Raw genomic sequence first — 17,114 nt, 5'->3', positions numbered from 1 at the left:
TTGAAAACAGGATTAGAGCAAAATCTGTTTTGAGACAAAAGGTATCACAGTGGCTAAAATAAAAGTGATCGGTCCCTATCTAAAAGGATAATACTTCTACAGGATTCTCTTTGTAGAGGTCAGAAATATAAAGTACATTAATCCTGTAACAATGATCTATGTATTTTCTTTCAAGCCTGACATTTATTTCTGTTTCCTGTTTTGATTCTGGCAGGTAGATGAACTCTATGAAGCTTATTGTATCCAGCGACGCCTCCAGGATGGTGCTAGCAAAATGAAGCAAGCCTTCGCAACATCCCCTGCCAGCAAAGCTGCCCGGGAGAGTCTATCAGAGATCAATCGGAGCTACAAGGAGTACACAGAGGTATAACCCACTCACCTGCTTAAGTTGCCGAATCCCATCTGGCCTGGTGTGAATTGTTGGTAATTGCCAAGAACAAGGCAAACAGCAACCCACAACCTCATTCTTTCTCTAGAAAAATAGGTTCTACTGTTAGCCTCAAAAGTATGCAAGAAAGGCAATCGGTGGAATTGCTTAAAATGAATGAATAAGCTGAGAGTGGTGGCACATGCCTATAGTCCTAGTTACTCAAGAGGCTGAGGCAAGAGCATTGCTTGAGCCCAGGAGTTTGAGGCTGCAGTGAGTTACGATCACGCCACTGCACTTCAGCCTGGGTGACAGAGTGAGACCGCATCTCTAAAATAAAATAAAATGAATGCATAAGCCACATTGCCCTGATTTGTGTCATTGAAACACACTTCTAAATATTCTAGTGTAAATCGAGCCGAGTTTTATCCCTGGAAGTGGAGCAGACCGCATGGTTCAGATAGCTACACTGGATGTCAGTGTTGGATATCAGTAACACTCTGCCTACAATGTTTTTTTTAATTGTGAGAAATTTTTATCATAAAGGAGCCAAGATTAAGAACCACGAACAGAAGTGTGCTTTCCTGGTTTCCAGCTCTCTGGAAGAGGTAGAGAAGTCTTCACTCCTCCTGGGGTCACCTAATACCAATGTCTTTGATGAAATGACCAAATTATTAAAGCAGCACTCCTCACTATCCCATGAGTCTTTGTTCAGAGATCAGATTTCATGAATGAAGTCATCAGCCTGTAGAGGGTCTGTTGGACAATTCCCAGAGCTGAGCATCTGTCTCAGCCCGGAATCAGAGGGACAGCTTGGATGACTGTCAGTAGGATCCCTTTGTGTGTACACTCCCACGTTGCCTCTTGTCTAAACCAAGTTTGTCTCTTTATTTGACTTAAAGCAGAGCTTCTTTACCTAACTTCCTCCTTTAGAATTATTTATTTATTTATTTATTTATTTTTGAGAGATGGAGTCTTGCTCTGTCACGCAGGCTGGAGTGCAGTGGTACGATCTTGGTTCACTGCAACCTCTACCTCCTGGGTTCAAGTGATTCTCCTGCCTCAGCTTCCCAACTAGCTCTCCTGCCTCAGCTTCCCAAGTAGCTGGGACTACAGGCATGTGCCATCACACCCGGTTAATTTTTGTATTTTCAGTAGAGATGGGGTTTTACTATATGTTGGCCAGGCTGGTCTCGAACTCCTGACCTCAGGTGGTCCGCCCGCCTCAGCCTCCCAAAGTGCTGGGATTACAGGCATGAGCCACCGAGCCTGGCCTAGAATAATGTTTTTTAAATGCATAAAATAAAATACATAGGAATTGAAAGGAAGAAAATATATTGAAATACAGTTATTTCAATATCATCAGTACAGTTTTCAAAATATTTCAAAAGCCAAATGTGTGACATAGTTCTATGCTGCCACTTTATTAATACATCAGATTATAAGATCTAGTAGTGGCTTTAATAACTACTGGAACATCAAAGTAATGAAAAGTATAAATGATTTTTTTTAAAGTTATCTGCAATAAATGATGGGACATGAACATGTATGTGATTTCTATCAGTGTCAAACTCACAGGTATGGCTAATACTGCTGTGGCTCGTTTTCTATCTTCATCATACCTAAACATGTTTAATTTCAGTTAAATGTTAGTGAAAATGAAGATCTGACTCTTCCTACCCTCCCCTATCCTACTTTATAGACCTGCAGATTGAAAGTTCCTGGCCTAGAAGCAATCTTAGTTCATGAGACCCCATTTCTACAGATCTCTGAAATCAGGAGAACCGTTTCCAATTATAGAGGACGTTTATAGGACAAATGCTGATAACTGACCAGCAGCATGCAGGGACTGTCTGTGTTGGCATATTTGCAGGTCATTTCAGACACAGCCACCCTTGAGGAAGTGTCAGGGCATGGCATCATGACCTTGCTCACAGATTCAAAGACATAGAGTGCAATTTAAACTGCCTTAGAGAAGAAAGAAGTCCAGGACTTCTGTAGCCTCATACCACATTTGGTATCAGGTGGGTTTATATCCTCACGGCTGGGTGCAGTGGCTTATACCTGTAATCCCAGCACTTTGGGAGGCCAAGGTGGGAGGATCACTTGAGGTCAGGAGTTCAAGACCAGCCTGGCCAACATAGCAGAACCCCATCTCTACTAAAAATACAAAAATTAGCCAGGTGTGGTGGTGTGCCCTGAAATCCCAGCTACTCAGGAGGCTGAGGCAGAAGGATCGCTTGAACCTGGGAAACGGAGGTTGCAGTAAGCTGAGATGGCGCCACTATACTCCAGCCTGGGTGATAGAGCCAGACTCTATCTCAAAAAAACAAAAAAGCACAAAAACAAGAAAGAAATATATCCTCACATAACCACAAAAGCCAGGATTTTATTATGATGCGGGTTTAAAATGAGGATTTAACAATGCGGTCAAGGTGGCTCAGGTACATTTGCGTGTGCAGCAATGTTCATCAGTGGTTGCGGGGGTGGAGGGGTGCCGGGTGGTGGTGGGGGGGAAATTTTGACCATGGATGTCCTCAAGTCTTAACCTAGCTGCTCTCAAGTTTTTCAGAGATACTGGTAGCAATCCTGACATGCATGAGAGCGTAGTTGATATTTCTGGAACCTGTTTCTTCACAGAGGTGCCCAATACTCTGAGGAAGTAAATTGGTTTATAATACTGAGGCTTTGTTTTCAAGACTTTCAAGCTACACAGAGCTCAGACTTCAGGAAGTTTTCCCCAACCTTGCTAGCTAGTTCAGGTAGTGAGAGCTTACAAGAGAAAAAGCAATGCCATTCTCTTTGCATCCCATGAGAGTGATCATTTGGAGCAGAACAAAGAAACATAGAAGAATCAGAGCCTCTAGGCTGAGGTCCTCAGCATACAGAATTCAAATGGAAGCAATATCAGCCTGCACTAATCAAGCTGGCTATGCTTTTGTCAGTGAGGCCACCCTCAAACCCCTAGCCTTGTGGGAGGCTGGCAACTGAGGAAGAAGCCTGCAGACATCACCCTGCATCAAGCTTCAATGGAGACGGCTGCTTAGCATAGCAGCAGCAGCATCCAGATTGTAAGGCTTACACTGGGAAGCCTTACATGCAGCAGAAGGGCCTCCCTGGGACTGCTGTGGCCGCAGCACTTTCCCTTTTCATTTCTAACTGCAATTGTTCTGTTTACGTCCTCAGGTATTGAGGAAGTAGGGTGAGGGTAGTTATGTAGCTAACCACATGTGCAGATGGTGTTACTCCTTCTCTCTATCCTGTTCCTTCAACATCAAAGAGAGGACCATTGTCAGACCCAAAAATTATTTTTGGGGTGCTGTGGCATTGCAGCAGGAAGCCCACCTTACTCATTCGAGCAGAATTCAACTCTTGTGCTCTTTTGGCCCCACATTTTTATTCAGAAAAATTTCAAACCTATAGAAAAATGGAAAGACTAGTACACTGAACACCATATGCCTTTATCTAGATTTACCAATCGGTAATATTTGGCCGTATTTGCTTTCCCTCTGTCTCATATGATCAAATCCCCCTCCATCCCCGTCAAGTCATTTGACAGTAAGTGATAGACATCATGACATTTCACCCCATAAATATTTTAACTTGGATCTCTTTTTAAAATTTATTTGTAATTTGCAAGTAAAAACTGTTACATATTTATGGTGTACAACATGATGTTTTGAAGTATGTATACACTGAAATATGTAATACAATGGCTAAATCAAGCCAGGGGTCTCTTACTTGTAATAACCTATGGAATATCTACATTTCCTACATAACCACATACCACTACCACAACTAAGAAAATTGACCTTCATCCTATAGAATTATGTAACATATTGTCCATTTTCAAGTTTTCCCTATTTGGATCAATAATGTCTTTTGTAACTGTTTTGATTGATTTACTTTCAAATCAGAATGTAATCAAGGTTAAGATGTTACATTTGGTGATTATGTTTGTCTAGTCTCTTTATCTAGAAATTTTTTCCCCTATGATACTACCTTTTTGTAGAATGCATGCTAATTCCTATAGTCTACCCCACATTCTGAATTTGTCTATTTTTGATATAATCTGACTTGCTCTTCTATGCCACTAAAAGGTAGGCTTAGACTCAGATCAAACATTTTGTCAACAACGTTTCATAGGCTGTGCTGTGTTGGGCAAACAGGTAAATGCTTCTTGTTGTTCATGCAGTCGTTGTGCTCCTGTTAAAATGTCGTGTGCTTTGAGCTGTTGGGTAAAAGGCCAATTCTCATGCTTATCTCCTGTCCTCTTTGCAGAATATGTGCACCATTGAAGCGGAGCTAGAGAATCTGCTGGGAGAATTCTCCATCAAGATGAAAGGTATTCTTTTCCCTGTTTAGAGAGAATAAGGAGCATCTCTGCAGAGCGCAGAGCTCCTTAAAGTTTGAGAGCCCATGCTATTTTTATTTTCCTTGCAAAGACGCAGTGCCACCCACTCTCAACCCTCCCCACTTTTGATAGTTTACTGATGCTTCTCATGCTGAGGCTTACCTACACACACAAAAATATTATGACAGAATCTCAAACATACACAGAAGTGGAGAGAACATTATAATGAACCCCCATAAACCCATCACCTAGATGTAATAATTAGCAAGATTTTGCCACATTTGCTCCATCTCTTTGCTTTTGTTTTTCCTTTGATAAAAGAGAAGTCCTTTGATGAAATAAAACCCAGATAGGTCAGTCTGCGGCTATACACTTCAGTATGCATCTCTTAAAGCATGGGGTTGTTATCTTACATAACCACGATGCCAAGTACTGTCACATTTTCACAGCTAACAAAAATAATAAGCCTTGGTTATTAACCCATTCCATTATCAAATTTCCCCCGTTGTCTCAAAAATGCCTTGTACATTTGATTAGTTCAAATTAGGATCCAAACAAGGTCCATGCATTACAATTGGTTGTTAGGTATATCTTTTAGACTTCCTTTAATCTAAAACAAACCTCTCCCCCCGCCCCCCGCTTTTTTTTTTTCTACTCTTGACTTGCTGTAGAAACCATTGTACAGAATGTCCCACATTCTAGCTTGTCTGTTGGCTTCTTTGTGGTGATGTTTAAATTCTTCCTTTAGCTCCTCATGTTTCTAGCAAACTAACTATGAAATTTTATAAATCTTGGTGTTAAACCCACAGAGAATTTTTCCCCTCCCAGTGCCTTTCTGGTATTTATTCCAGAAAGTTCCAAACTAGATATATGATTGAGTTATACCACAGCATCTTCAGAACAAAAACGAAGTCTGATTTGAGAAAACAGAACATTGCTCAGGTGTTGTCAGATTTACAGCTCAGTGGCCAAGCATGGCTGTCAAATGAGCGGCCATCACAGCAAGTCAATTTCTCTTCTGAGTTTTGGCCCATTTGACTGCAGCGACGAGGGCTGGTGCTTATGCAATTCTGAGGTTTCTTAGCAGCTTGATCCCTGGGTTGCTAATGGGGATTTAGTCACCCTCTTTCTACTTTCTGCAATTAAGGGAGTAAAGAAAGGAGACTTTTTTTGAAAGGGCTCGACAGGAGGGCTTCATTTTCCAATGAATCATCTAACTCAGGAGGGAAATTACTCTGTCAAGCACTAGGCACTGACATGTGAGAGCCTGTCTGAGAATACCTGGAATAAAAATGACCTTGACCCTCAGCTTCCCAAATGGCTGCATGCTTCTCTTCCAGCAGATCTGGTAGGGAATCAGTTTAATATTCAGTGTTAAATTTCAACACTTGCTTTGCTACTGAGTCTGGCATCTGTGCTTTTTTCCAGTTTTTAGGTCCATTCTCTACATTTTTGGGTCCTCACTTGAGTCAGTGGTTCCAAAATCACTCAGGTCCATAGTCCCACGGTGGGCCCTGGAATTTTTATTTTAACTTGGAGGATGATTCTATCAGCAGCCTGATCGATTCTGGAAAACAGTTGCCCTGAATCAGTGTTTAGCAGAAAACCTTCCCTCTACTTCCCCCAACACTCAGACGCCACCCACACAGACTAGCACAGTCGCAGAGTCTCGCAGCCTAACGGTAATGCAAATCATGCACATCGCCTATCGCTGCTAATATTAATAAGTACTGTATTTCTCCTATTTCTGATGTTCAGTATTAACAAATGCATCTATTTTTGTGGGATGGTAATTTCCTGATTTTACATATGGGAAATAGGGGCCTAGAGAGGCTAAATGACTTGTCCCAGGAGTCATACATAAATTGGAGTCAGACAAGAAACTGAATTCCAGGGTTCTTTGTTCCTAATGCATTCCCACCTCTAACTCCATGTTGTGAGGGAAGTTCAGAGCTGAGCAGACAACATAAACCATTGCTCAAAGAATGGTCTCCCTTATGGGCAGATCCTCTTCAACCTAGCACAGAGGCACGCACCCTGGGAGTGGGATGGGAGGAAAGGGACCACCCTCGGACCAGATCTGGAGCTTCAGGCTTGGTGGTCAGTGAGGGGATGATGCTGGAGTCCCTGCCACCTACTGGGGGACCTGGCCACCCCGCTACATCACAGCCCTGATGGGCTGATGAACTTGCTGTGGCTCCCACTCCTCCGTCTCCCCCTCTCTCTGTTGTTCTTGCTCTCCTGCCTGATCTTCCTGAGAGTCTACCTGAACACTTGATTTCTTCCATGGGGTTTTTCAGGCCTGAAACTGAATCTCCTTCCTCATTGATAGTCTCCTGTCTCCTCCACTGTCCTCATCTAACATGCAAATTCAGAAACTACATCTGTGAAGCCTTTCAAGGGTAAACACCCCCATGGAAATCTTTCTCTTCCTCCATAAAGAGAAAGGGAAACCTTCTCATGCTGCCAAGAAATCCTATTGTCTTTGCAATTAGCTGCTTTCTCATCTGTTACTCATTCTGGTAAAAACTACTTCCAACATGCATATTGACAAACTGAGAGTATGTCATAATACTCTCAGACCCAGCAACCCCTAACTTCCTTGCACCACACCCTTCCTCACTTCCCTTTTGCCCCACCCTCAACACTAGACAACAACCTTTTGGGGTAGTGACGTTAAAGAGAATAGAGCAAGTACTTACTAAGTGCCTGCTATTGGCTAGGCACTAGACTGCATTCTGATGACTGGTCCCTGGCCTTGAGTTCCACATGGTCTACCAGAGAAAAGGGACATATGAGGCTGTGCATTCTCATCCAATGGAATAAATGACCACCTGAACAACAGTGTGACCCAGCTTGCTGCAGAAGCAGGAGGGGAGAGGAGGAAAAGGTTGCCACTCACCTCTCTAGGTGGGGAGGGGAGCAGGAAAGAGGAAGCCTTCCCAGTGTAACAAATGGTGAACAGCACCAGAATAGCATTCACCAGAGGGAAGCCTGTTCAGAGGTGACAAGTAGACCGGTGTGGCTGATGTGCTTATTGGGAGAAGAGCTATGGAGAATTAGTTGGGTCCTGATAATAAAAATCCATGAATGCCAGGCTGAACAGAGAGCACTTAATCTGCAAACTATCAAACAGGATGGAGGTAAAGAGATATAGTTCCTTAGAGCAAACTAGTTCTCCAAATTATTACTTGGTTCAAATTAAGTTCCAGGCAGTGTATATATCCAGTCTCTGCTGGTCCTTACAGTTTCCAGGGCAGATCAACATTCCTGAGAAGGAAGAACCACCACTGAGCTAGTAAACTTGCATTATTTATGCCTAGTCAATAAATCATTAAGGCCTGTAATAGGAGCTCCTGACTGTATAACTACTTGGTTGTTTGTCTTAAAGTAGGAAGTGTGAAGGGAGAAATGATGGAGAGTGTTCTGGCACAATGGTATCTGAGCAAAGGAAGACAGGCAAGAGTAGGCAGCTGCTGTAACACCCTCCAAACGAGGTTATGGAAGAGGTGTTGTTAGATCAGTAATATGTGAGTGCCATGAAACATCCAAAGGTATGACCCCTGCAAGCCTCCCATGCCCACCCTCAGAGGTAACCCCCATGATGGTTTTCTGAGTGAAAGCTAGAAAGCTTTTACTAAGCTTTCTAGATCATGCACTAGTAATCACAAACTGTTGAGAAAACTTGCAGCTTTCTCCAACTGTGAAAATGCCAGCAGGTCCCCAGACAAGAGCCTGAAAGAAACCTGGCCAGGCCTCAAAGACAGACTGTAACTGTCATTGCCCCACTGTTAGTGCTAATTCCGTGGCCTGTACCACCAGTGGCTTACACAGCAGACAGTACTTTAAGAAGCATGGCACAAAAGCTGTTTGTGCCTGGATAGTGCCATTGTGCTACATTATTGCTACAATCAGAGAGGATCAGTGATGCCACTACAGCAGTTCCAAGAAATTTTGCTTAGTAACGTGGGCTGAGATATGGAAAAAAACATCACTACCAAGTACCTTTCTCATGTTCAGTTTTCTTCAGATATAAAATTTCTGATAATTTTAAAGGTGGGGAAACAAACACCTTCAAAGAATTTCCCCTTTATCCACCTTATCTAGTAACAATGCCAGATCAGTTTCTATTCAACCAGTCTTCCATTGTAATTACATAAATAAACAGGCAATAAATTAATCCTGAACTAATTTGCAGAGGTTTTGTTTTGTTTTTGAGACAGAGTCTCTCTGTGTCACCCAGGCTGGAGTGCACTGGCACTATCTCTGTTCACTGCAACCTCTGCCTCCTGGGTTCAAGCAATTCTCATGCCTCAGCCTCCGGAGTAGCTGGGATTACAGATGCACACCATCACACCTGGCTAATTTTTGTATTTTTAGTAGAGACAGGGTTTCTCCATGTTGGCCAGGCTGGTCACGAACTCCTGACATCACGTGATCCGCCCACCTCAGCCTCCCAAAGTGCTGGGATTACAGGTGTGAGCCCGCGCCCGGCCAATTTGCAGAGGTTTTTAAAGAGTACTTTGGATTTTATTAGAATTAGCATGTCCAGTTTAGGATTTACAAAAGCCAGTCGACTGTACTTTCTTTCAGAAGTATTTTTTTAAAAAACTAACTAAATGCTCCAGAAAATTATTAGTGGAATACAGGCTTCTTCAATTCTGCTCTTATTTCAGTAAGTCTTTTTAAGTGGCTTGTTGTGTTCTAATTATTAGTGAAAGCTGTTCTTAAATGTACTGGCTCCACGGGCAGGAAGGCACGGACGAGCTGGTGAGTTGCTGCCACCTACTGACAAGTAATGGTAACAGCACGTGCTTTTTTTTTTAAGCATCCGGGGACCTTTTTTGCTGTCAGCTTACCCATGCAACGTCCATCAGTCAGGTGAAAGTAGAAGCATTCATTTAAGACTCTCAACTTAATTGGGTTTTTTGCTTTGTTTTGTTTTTTGAGTCGAGGGTCTCGCTCTGTCACACAGGCTGGTGGCGTTCAGTGGCTCACTGCTGCCTCAAACTCCTAACCTCAAGCAATCCTCCTGCCTCAACCTCCTGAGTAACTGGGACCATGGGCGCACGCCACCATGACTGGCTAACTTTTAAATTTTTTGTAGAGATAGGGTCTCACTATGTTGCCCAGGTTGGTCTCAAACTCCTGGGCTCAAGTGATCCTACTGCCTTGACGTCCCGGAGCGCTGGGATCACAGGTGTGAGCCACCATGCCTGGCCAAGAATCTCCAGCGTACTAACAGGGCTATTCATAGAAGGCAGAACACGTTGTGTGATACCACCCACAGCATCTTTATATGGGTAAAATCACGTTTAAATAAATATATAAACAATCTTTGTGTTATAAATAGTGTTATAAATAGCAAAGGCTATAAATAGCAACCCAAGGAGGCTGAGGTACTAAGGGACCCATTTGTCATATGGACGTCTTTGTGTGGGAACAGCCTAGGACTCACAGCTGTTTCTGGACCAGCTCATCAAAATTATTTCCTCGGACTGCCTCTAAAAAATCACTGGGTAAACAGGGAGGAACTGTTCGTGTCTTCTTCAATCTCGATGTAAACACTTTGAAAGTAGTACCTTCTTGTTTTTTTTAAACATTGAGAAATATAACCAAAAAATTAAAATCATATATAATCGTTCCACCCAGTGCTAAGCTTTGTTAAAATTATTAAAATATCCAACCAACTTTTCTGTGTGTACACACTGCCTGCCAAGGTGTGTGATCTTTTTTACATCTTTTTTCTGTATTACAAAATAAGTATATGATCTTTTTAAAAATCAAATAAAAATTATCACTTAATGACAAAAATTTAACTTTCTCCTTAATTCTACCCTACCAGAGAAAATTATTTTTAACAGTTTGGTGTGGTTTTCTAGACTTTCGTCTCTGGGGATCCATTTATATATAGCTGAGGTTATACTCTATGTAAGGTTTTGTGTCCTTCCTTTTTTTTTTTTTTTTTTTTTGAGATGGAGTCTCACCTGTTGCCAGGCTGTAGTGCAGTAGTGTGATCTCGGCTCACTGCAACCCCCGCCTCCCAGGTTCAAGCGATTATCCTGCCGCAGCCTCCCAAGTAACTGGGACTACAGGTACCCACCACCACACCCAGCTAATTTTTGTATTTTTAGTAGAGACGGGGTTTCACCAGGTTGGCCAGGATAGTCTCAATCTCTTGACCTCGTGATCCACCTGCCTCAGCCTCCCAAAGTGCTAAGATTACAGGCGTGAGCCACCGCACCCAGCTACCTTTTTTCTTTCTATACTTAATATTACATCATAAATCTTGCCTTTAACTAAAAGTTCACTACAAATATTTGTACTGAATTCTTTGCTTGTTTTTTTGAATTTTTTCTGAGATGGAGTGTCGCTCTGTCATGCAGGCTTGAGTGCAGTGGCGTGATCTCTGCTCACTGCAACCTCTGCCTCCAGGGTTCAAGCAATTCTCCTGCCTCAGCCCCTGAAAAGCTAGGATTACAGGCAAGCACCACCCCGCCAGGCTAGTTTTTGTGTTTTTAGTAGAGACAAGGTTTCTCCATGTTGGCCAGGCTGACCTGGACCTCCTGACCTCAGGTGATCTGCCCGCCTCAGCCTCCTAAAGTGCTGGGATTACAGGCGTGAGCTACCACATCCAGCCTGTACTGAATTCTTAACTGGAAATCTTATAAGACTTTATTTTTTTCCTTCAAAAAATTTTTAAAGGATAAAGATTTTTACCCATTTTTATTAAATTTGTTTGGTTCCTTGAATAAAACTTTTAGTCTTTAGGCCCCAATGAATGTAAAGGGCTTACATTCAAATGTAAGCCCTTTCGTGCCAAATGTGATTGGCACGAAAACAACTTAACAGCTGACTAAAGCCAGAAACAACTGATTAAAGTAAAGCTGGGTCACTGACAAGCCTCTGTTGATGAGATTAGTTTCCTCATTTGCTATGCACATGTGACTAGCACACCTTCCTTCTCACAGCTTTATTCATGCTTGACACAGTAGACATTCAAGAAACATTGTCGAGGCCGGGCGCGGTGGCTCAAGCCTGTAATCCCAGCACTTTGGGAGGCCGAGACGGGCGGATCACGAGGTCAGGAGATCGAGATCATCCCGGCTAACACGGTGAAACCCCGTCTCTACTAAAAAATACAAAAATCTAGCCGGGCGAGGTGGCGGGCGCCTGTAGTCCCAGCTACTCGGGAGGCTGAGACAGGAGAATGGCGTGAACCCGGGAGGCGGAGCTTGCAGTGAGCTGAGATCCGGCCACTGCACTCCAGCCTGGGCGACAGAGCGAGACTCCGTCTCAAAAAAAAAAAAAAAAAAAAAAAGAAACATTGTCGAATACACACATGTCGTTCACTCAGCCTGGAAGTATCTGTACACCCATGTCCTCATTTTACCGTGGTGAAACTTTGTTATTCAAATGCTGCTTTCCTCCATGAAACTATTCTACATTAAATAAGATAGTCTCTGTTTTTTCATTTTAATTATATAGTAATACATTCTCATAAAAATACAGAAAAAAGCAAAGATCTCCTTCTGTCTCTCCACTGTTGTTTCCCTCCCTGATGCATATCAGTTTACTGTGTGTTTTCTTTTCTTTTCTCTTTTCTCTTCTCTTCTTCTCTTTTCTTCTCTTTTCTTTTCTTTCCTTTCCTTTCCTTTTTGAGACAGAGTCTGGAGGCTGGAGTGCAGTAGTGTAATCACGGCTCACTATAGCCTAGACCTCCTGGGCTCAAGCGATCCTCCCACCTCAGCCTCCGAGCAGCTGGGACTGCGGACATGCACCACCACACCTGGCTAATTTTTTTTTCTTTTTAGTAGAGATGAGGTCTCACTATGTTGCCCAGGCTTGTCTTGAACTCCTGAGCTCGAGTCATCCTCCTGCCTCGGCCTCCCAAAATGCTAGGATTATAGGAGTGAGCCAACATGCCAGCCTTGTGTCTTTTCATATAGATTACGTCTTTCATTAAATAGTAGATGGCATGTACTCAATAAATAGTATTATCCCACTCTTGGATTTATCATCATTACCACGTATTAAGGCCCTACTATGTGTAAGATGCCATCTGTTGTTGTTACGAACAATTCTATGAAGTGGACACTGTTATCCTATTTTAAAGGTGAAGAAACTTGGGTTAAGTAAATTTTCTAGAGTAGGATAGCCAGTAGACAAACAAATTAACCTCAGGTGTAACTCCATCTTACTGTCTGCAAGTCCTTGTCTGTTTCATTTCTGTGGGCTTTAACCGTATTTTGTTCTATACCCTGGGGATCCATATGATCTTTAATTTAATTTCCAAATTATTACCCCAATGCCTAGCATAGAGCCTTACATACAGCAGACTCTCAGTAAATATCTTCAGAAAGAAAGAAAAGACTGGACAAACCGAGACTTCCTGAGATGGCCTCAGATGGTGACCATCTAGTCTGATAAGATTTGTTTTTGCTGCTGTACCAGAAAGAGATCTCAAATTGAGCAGATCCAGTTAGACATGACTTCCTGGATGGCACAGTAGAAGTCTCATCTTTCTTTTGGGGGTGTATCATTTGGTTGGTTGGATTGATTTTGTTTTCTTAATCACTAGCTTTGTGTAAGTAATAATCCATTTTCAGGGATTTCATAACAGCAAATTGTATCATTATACCAGATAAAAAGGATAAAGAAAACATCCAAATGAGTAAATTGGAGGGCAGCAAGGGAAATAACTGCATGGAATCTTAACTCAAATGGGAGGCACCTAAAAATCACACATTTTAGGACAGAAGGGAAAATAGGAGACCAGATTATCTTCATGGGAATATGTTAGATAAATAAATAAATCTATCTTTCTGGCCCTAATACCCTAACCCTGGAATCTGCTTGGATCTTAAATCAGCCCAAGATGTACTGAGCTCTAGCTCCCCCTCTTGCCCAGCCTCCCCTGCCTTGGAAACCACCTCTTCCATCACTTCATCCAGGAATGTCTTCTCTACCTGTGATAGAAGGAATTCCCCCAAAACAGCCGTTCCCCAGGAATGGCCCCAAAAAGTGTTATGTGAGTTTGCACAAAGTTCTGACACTTCACCTGAATTCTTTTCAGTATGTGTCTATAGAGAGGGGAAATAATGTTCTACACCTCACTTTCCAATTGCTTGGTTCCAGGTCTGGCTGGATTTGCGCGCCTCTGTCCTGGAGATCAATATGAAGTAAGTATTGTCTTGGTCTGGGTGCTGGAATTACGGACCTGAACGGTAGGGGCCAGTTGTCATGTCATTTTGCTTCTCAAGTTGTCTTTTTTTTTTTAATTTTTCATTTTGAAAAACATTTTAAGCCAATGAGAAAGTCTGGAAACTGGTGCAGGACTTCCCATAAACCCTTCATCTAGATTCACCACTTTGTAACATTATGCCACGTTTGCTCTGTCATCATCATCATTATTGCTGTCATTGTTACTATTATTTTGCTGAACCATTTCATTTATTTTTATTTATTTATTTTTGAGATGGAGTCTCACTCTGTTGCCCAGGCTGGAGTGCAGTGGCATGATCTCAACTCACTGCAGCCTCTGCCTCCTGGGTTCAAGCGATTCTCCTGCCTCAGCCTCCAGAGTAGCTGGAACTACAGGCGCACACCACCACACCCGGCTAACTTTTTTTGTATTTTTAGTAGAGATGGGGTTTTACCATGTTGGCCAGGCTGGTCTCAAACTCCTGACCTCAAGTGATCCCCCCGCCTTGGCCTCCCAAAGTGCTGGGATTATAGGTGTGAGCCACCACGCCCGGCCCAGAACCATTTTAGAGCAAGATGCAAACACCAGGACTCTTCAGCCCTAAATTCTTCTTCTAAGAATGGAAGGACATTCTCTCACATAGGCATTACTAAGCCCTCAACACCAGTGAGTTTAAGATTGGCTCTTCAGCTAACGTCACCTGGAATTAGTCTATGTTCATATTTTGCCAGATGTTCCAATATTGTACTAGGTAAGCAGGCTTTTTTTTTTTTTTCCCTAATCCAAGAGCCAATCCAGGATCATGGCTGATCATAAGTACCATGACTGAAGAAAAATAACATCTAGATCTTTCTTTGTAAAAATGTGCTCCAAAAAGTAAAAATAGGCTTTGTTCCTTTCCCTCTTCAAAAGGAAACTTATATAACCATTTCATCTGACATCTCCTCCAAAACCCTCTGTACTCATACCTCTTAAAGCAGGGGCGAGGGTATGTCTTCCCTTAAACATTCAAGCAGTCTGACCAAGGAAATATTGCACACCTTCCCCCAAGAGTACATTGGATTTCAAAGTTCTTGCCAGCTCAATCTCCCTATCCAGAATAAGGATGTCTTTATTTCTTTCTTAAGGGGGTTTTAGCTGATACTTACTCCTCTCACTAAAGGAGCTGGGTTGTGTGAAGAATTAATCCCAGTGGCTGCTCTATTGAAGTAGAACTAACAAGAGAGAGAACTGCTTGGCATGATTGAGCAGACGGGCACCGTGCAATGACCTTTTACTACAGAAAACCTGTACCCCCTCTGTCTCAGACAGGCAGAACTTACTGTGCTTTAAAAGTCTCGGGCCAGACATGGTGGCTTTTGCCTGTAATCCTAGCACTTTAGGAGTCCGAGGCAGGTAGATCACCTGAAGTCAGGAGTTCGAGATACCAGCCTAGCCAACATGGTGAAACCTCATCTCTACTAAAAATGCAAAAATGAGCCGGGCATGGTGACACATGCTTGTAGTCCCAGCTACTTGGGAGGCTGAGGCAGGAGAATCGCTTGAACCCTGGAGGTGGAGGTTGCAGTGAGCCAAGATCATGCCATTGCACTCCAGCCTGGGCGACAGAGCGAGACTCCATCTCAAAAGAAAAGAAAAAAAGTCTCTTCCCCACTCATCCCCAGCTCCACCCACACCCAAGAGTAAGGGGGTGGAGGGAGAGTGAGGGAGAAGGGGAGGGCGGCAGTGGTGTGTGTTCTTTCTCCTTTTGATCTTGGTGTTCTGGTGGAGAAGGGGGCATGGCAAGACATGAAGGCCCTTGGATGTCTCCTCTCCAGATTTTCATGAAGTATGGCCGGCAGCGGTGGAAACTGAAAGGCAAAATAGAAGTAAATGGCAAGCAGAGCTGGGATGGAGAAGAAACAGTTTTTCTGCCCCTGATAGTTGGGTTCATCTCCATCAAGGTACAGTATTGTCACTGCCTGTTGTCTTTCATGGTGCCACAGCTGGATGATCCATTGGTGGGGCCTTTACCCGTGACCCCTGCCTGTCACCCCTCCATCCCACAGACTTCTCGGCACTACAAGTCCATTACAAAGACAGCTGCTCTCGCATCAGGGTAGGTAAAGTCAATCTAAGATACACTTTTGAAATATCCACCTCTGGCCAGGTGTAGTGTAGTGGCTCACACCTGTAATCCCAGCACTTTGGGAGGCTGAGGTGGATGGATCACTTGAGCCCAGGAGTTGGAGACCAGCCTGGCCAACATGGCAAAACCCCATCTCTACAAAAGTACAAAAATTAGCCAGATGTGGTATGTGTGCCTGTAGTCCCAGCTACTTGGGAGTCTGAGGTAGGAGGATCACTTGAGCCCAGGAGGTCAAGGCTGCAGGGAGCCATGATCACACTACTGCACTATAGCCTGGGTGACAGAGAGAGACCCTGTCTCCAGAAAGAAAAAACAAAATCCACTTCCAATTTCAGATATGATTCTGAAAGAAATGACCAAGCTACCTCAGTAAAAAACATGACACAGGCCGGGCGCGGTGGCTCAAGCCTGTAATCCCAGCACTTTGGGAGGCCGAGACGGGTGGATCACGAGGTCAGGAGATCGAGACCATCCTGGCTAACACGGTGAAACCCCGTCTCTACTAAAAATTACAAAAAAAAAAAAAAAAATAGCTGGTCGAGGTGGCGGGCGCCTGCAGTCCCAGCTACTTGGGAGGCTGAGGCAGGAGAATGGCGTGAACCCGGGAGGCGGAGCTTGCAGTGAGCTGAGATCCGGCCACTGCACTCCAGCCTGGGCGACAGAGCGAGACTCCATCTCAAAAAAAAAAAAAAATGACACATTATCCTACCTTTCTCCTCTGCTGTGATGTAAGGCCTTTCCCCTCCCATTCTCTCTGCTAGGTCACGGAGCTCAAAGGGCTGGCAACTCACATCCTGGTAGGCAGCGTGACCTGTGAGACCAAAGAGCTGTTTGCAGCCCGACCTCAGGTGGTGGCTGTCGACATCAATGACCTTGGCACCATCAAACTGAACCTGGAAATCACCTGGTAGTAAGTGCCTCTTCCTTTTCTATCTCTTCATATAGGAATATCTGATACTGGCTAGTGCTATTCAAAGCTAGTGCATGTTAAAAAAGCACCTGCATCACCAGGGAGCTTGTTAAAAAAGCAGAATCTCAGACCCCACCCCAGAACTACTGT

At 43.5% G+C, this 17,114-nt stretch overlaps 1 protein-coding gene across 7 annotated transcripts in view; it reads left to right on the top strand.

Annotated features, from left to right (window-relative positions):
- Window positions 1-17,114, top strand: part of RIPOR2 (RHO family interacting cell polarization regulator 2) — a 247,534-nt gene that overhangs the window by 185,781 nt on the left and 44,639 nt on the right. For all 7 annotated transcript variants that reach the window (XM_033216401.1, XM_033216400.1, XM_033216403.1 and 4 more), the window contains exons 7-11: window positions 215-364; window positions 4,649-4,712; window positions 13,860-13,903; window positions 15,744-15,869; window positions 16,816-16,964. In XM_033216401.1, coding sequence (XP_033072292.1) covers window positions 215-364; window positions 4,649-4,712; window positions 13,860-13,903; window positions 15,744-15,869; window positions 16,816-16,964 — 533 coding nt within the window. The remainder of the gene's footprint in view (window positions 1-214; window positions 365-4,648; window positions 4,713-13,859; window positions 13,904-15,743; window positions 15,870-16,815; window positions 16,965-17,114) is intronic.

This window comes from Trachypithecus francoisi, unplaced genomic scaffold, assembly GCF_009764315.1.
Source record: "Trachypithecus francoisi isolate TF-2019V2 unplaced genomic scaffold, Tfra_2.0 Lachesis_group10, whole genome shotgun sequence".
Taxonomy (NCBI): Eukaryota; Metazoa; Chordata; class Mammalia; order Primates; family Cercopithecidae; genus Trachypithecus; species Trachypithecus francoisi.
This window is presented reverse-complemented; position numbering and strand designations above follow the sequence as displayed.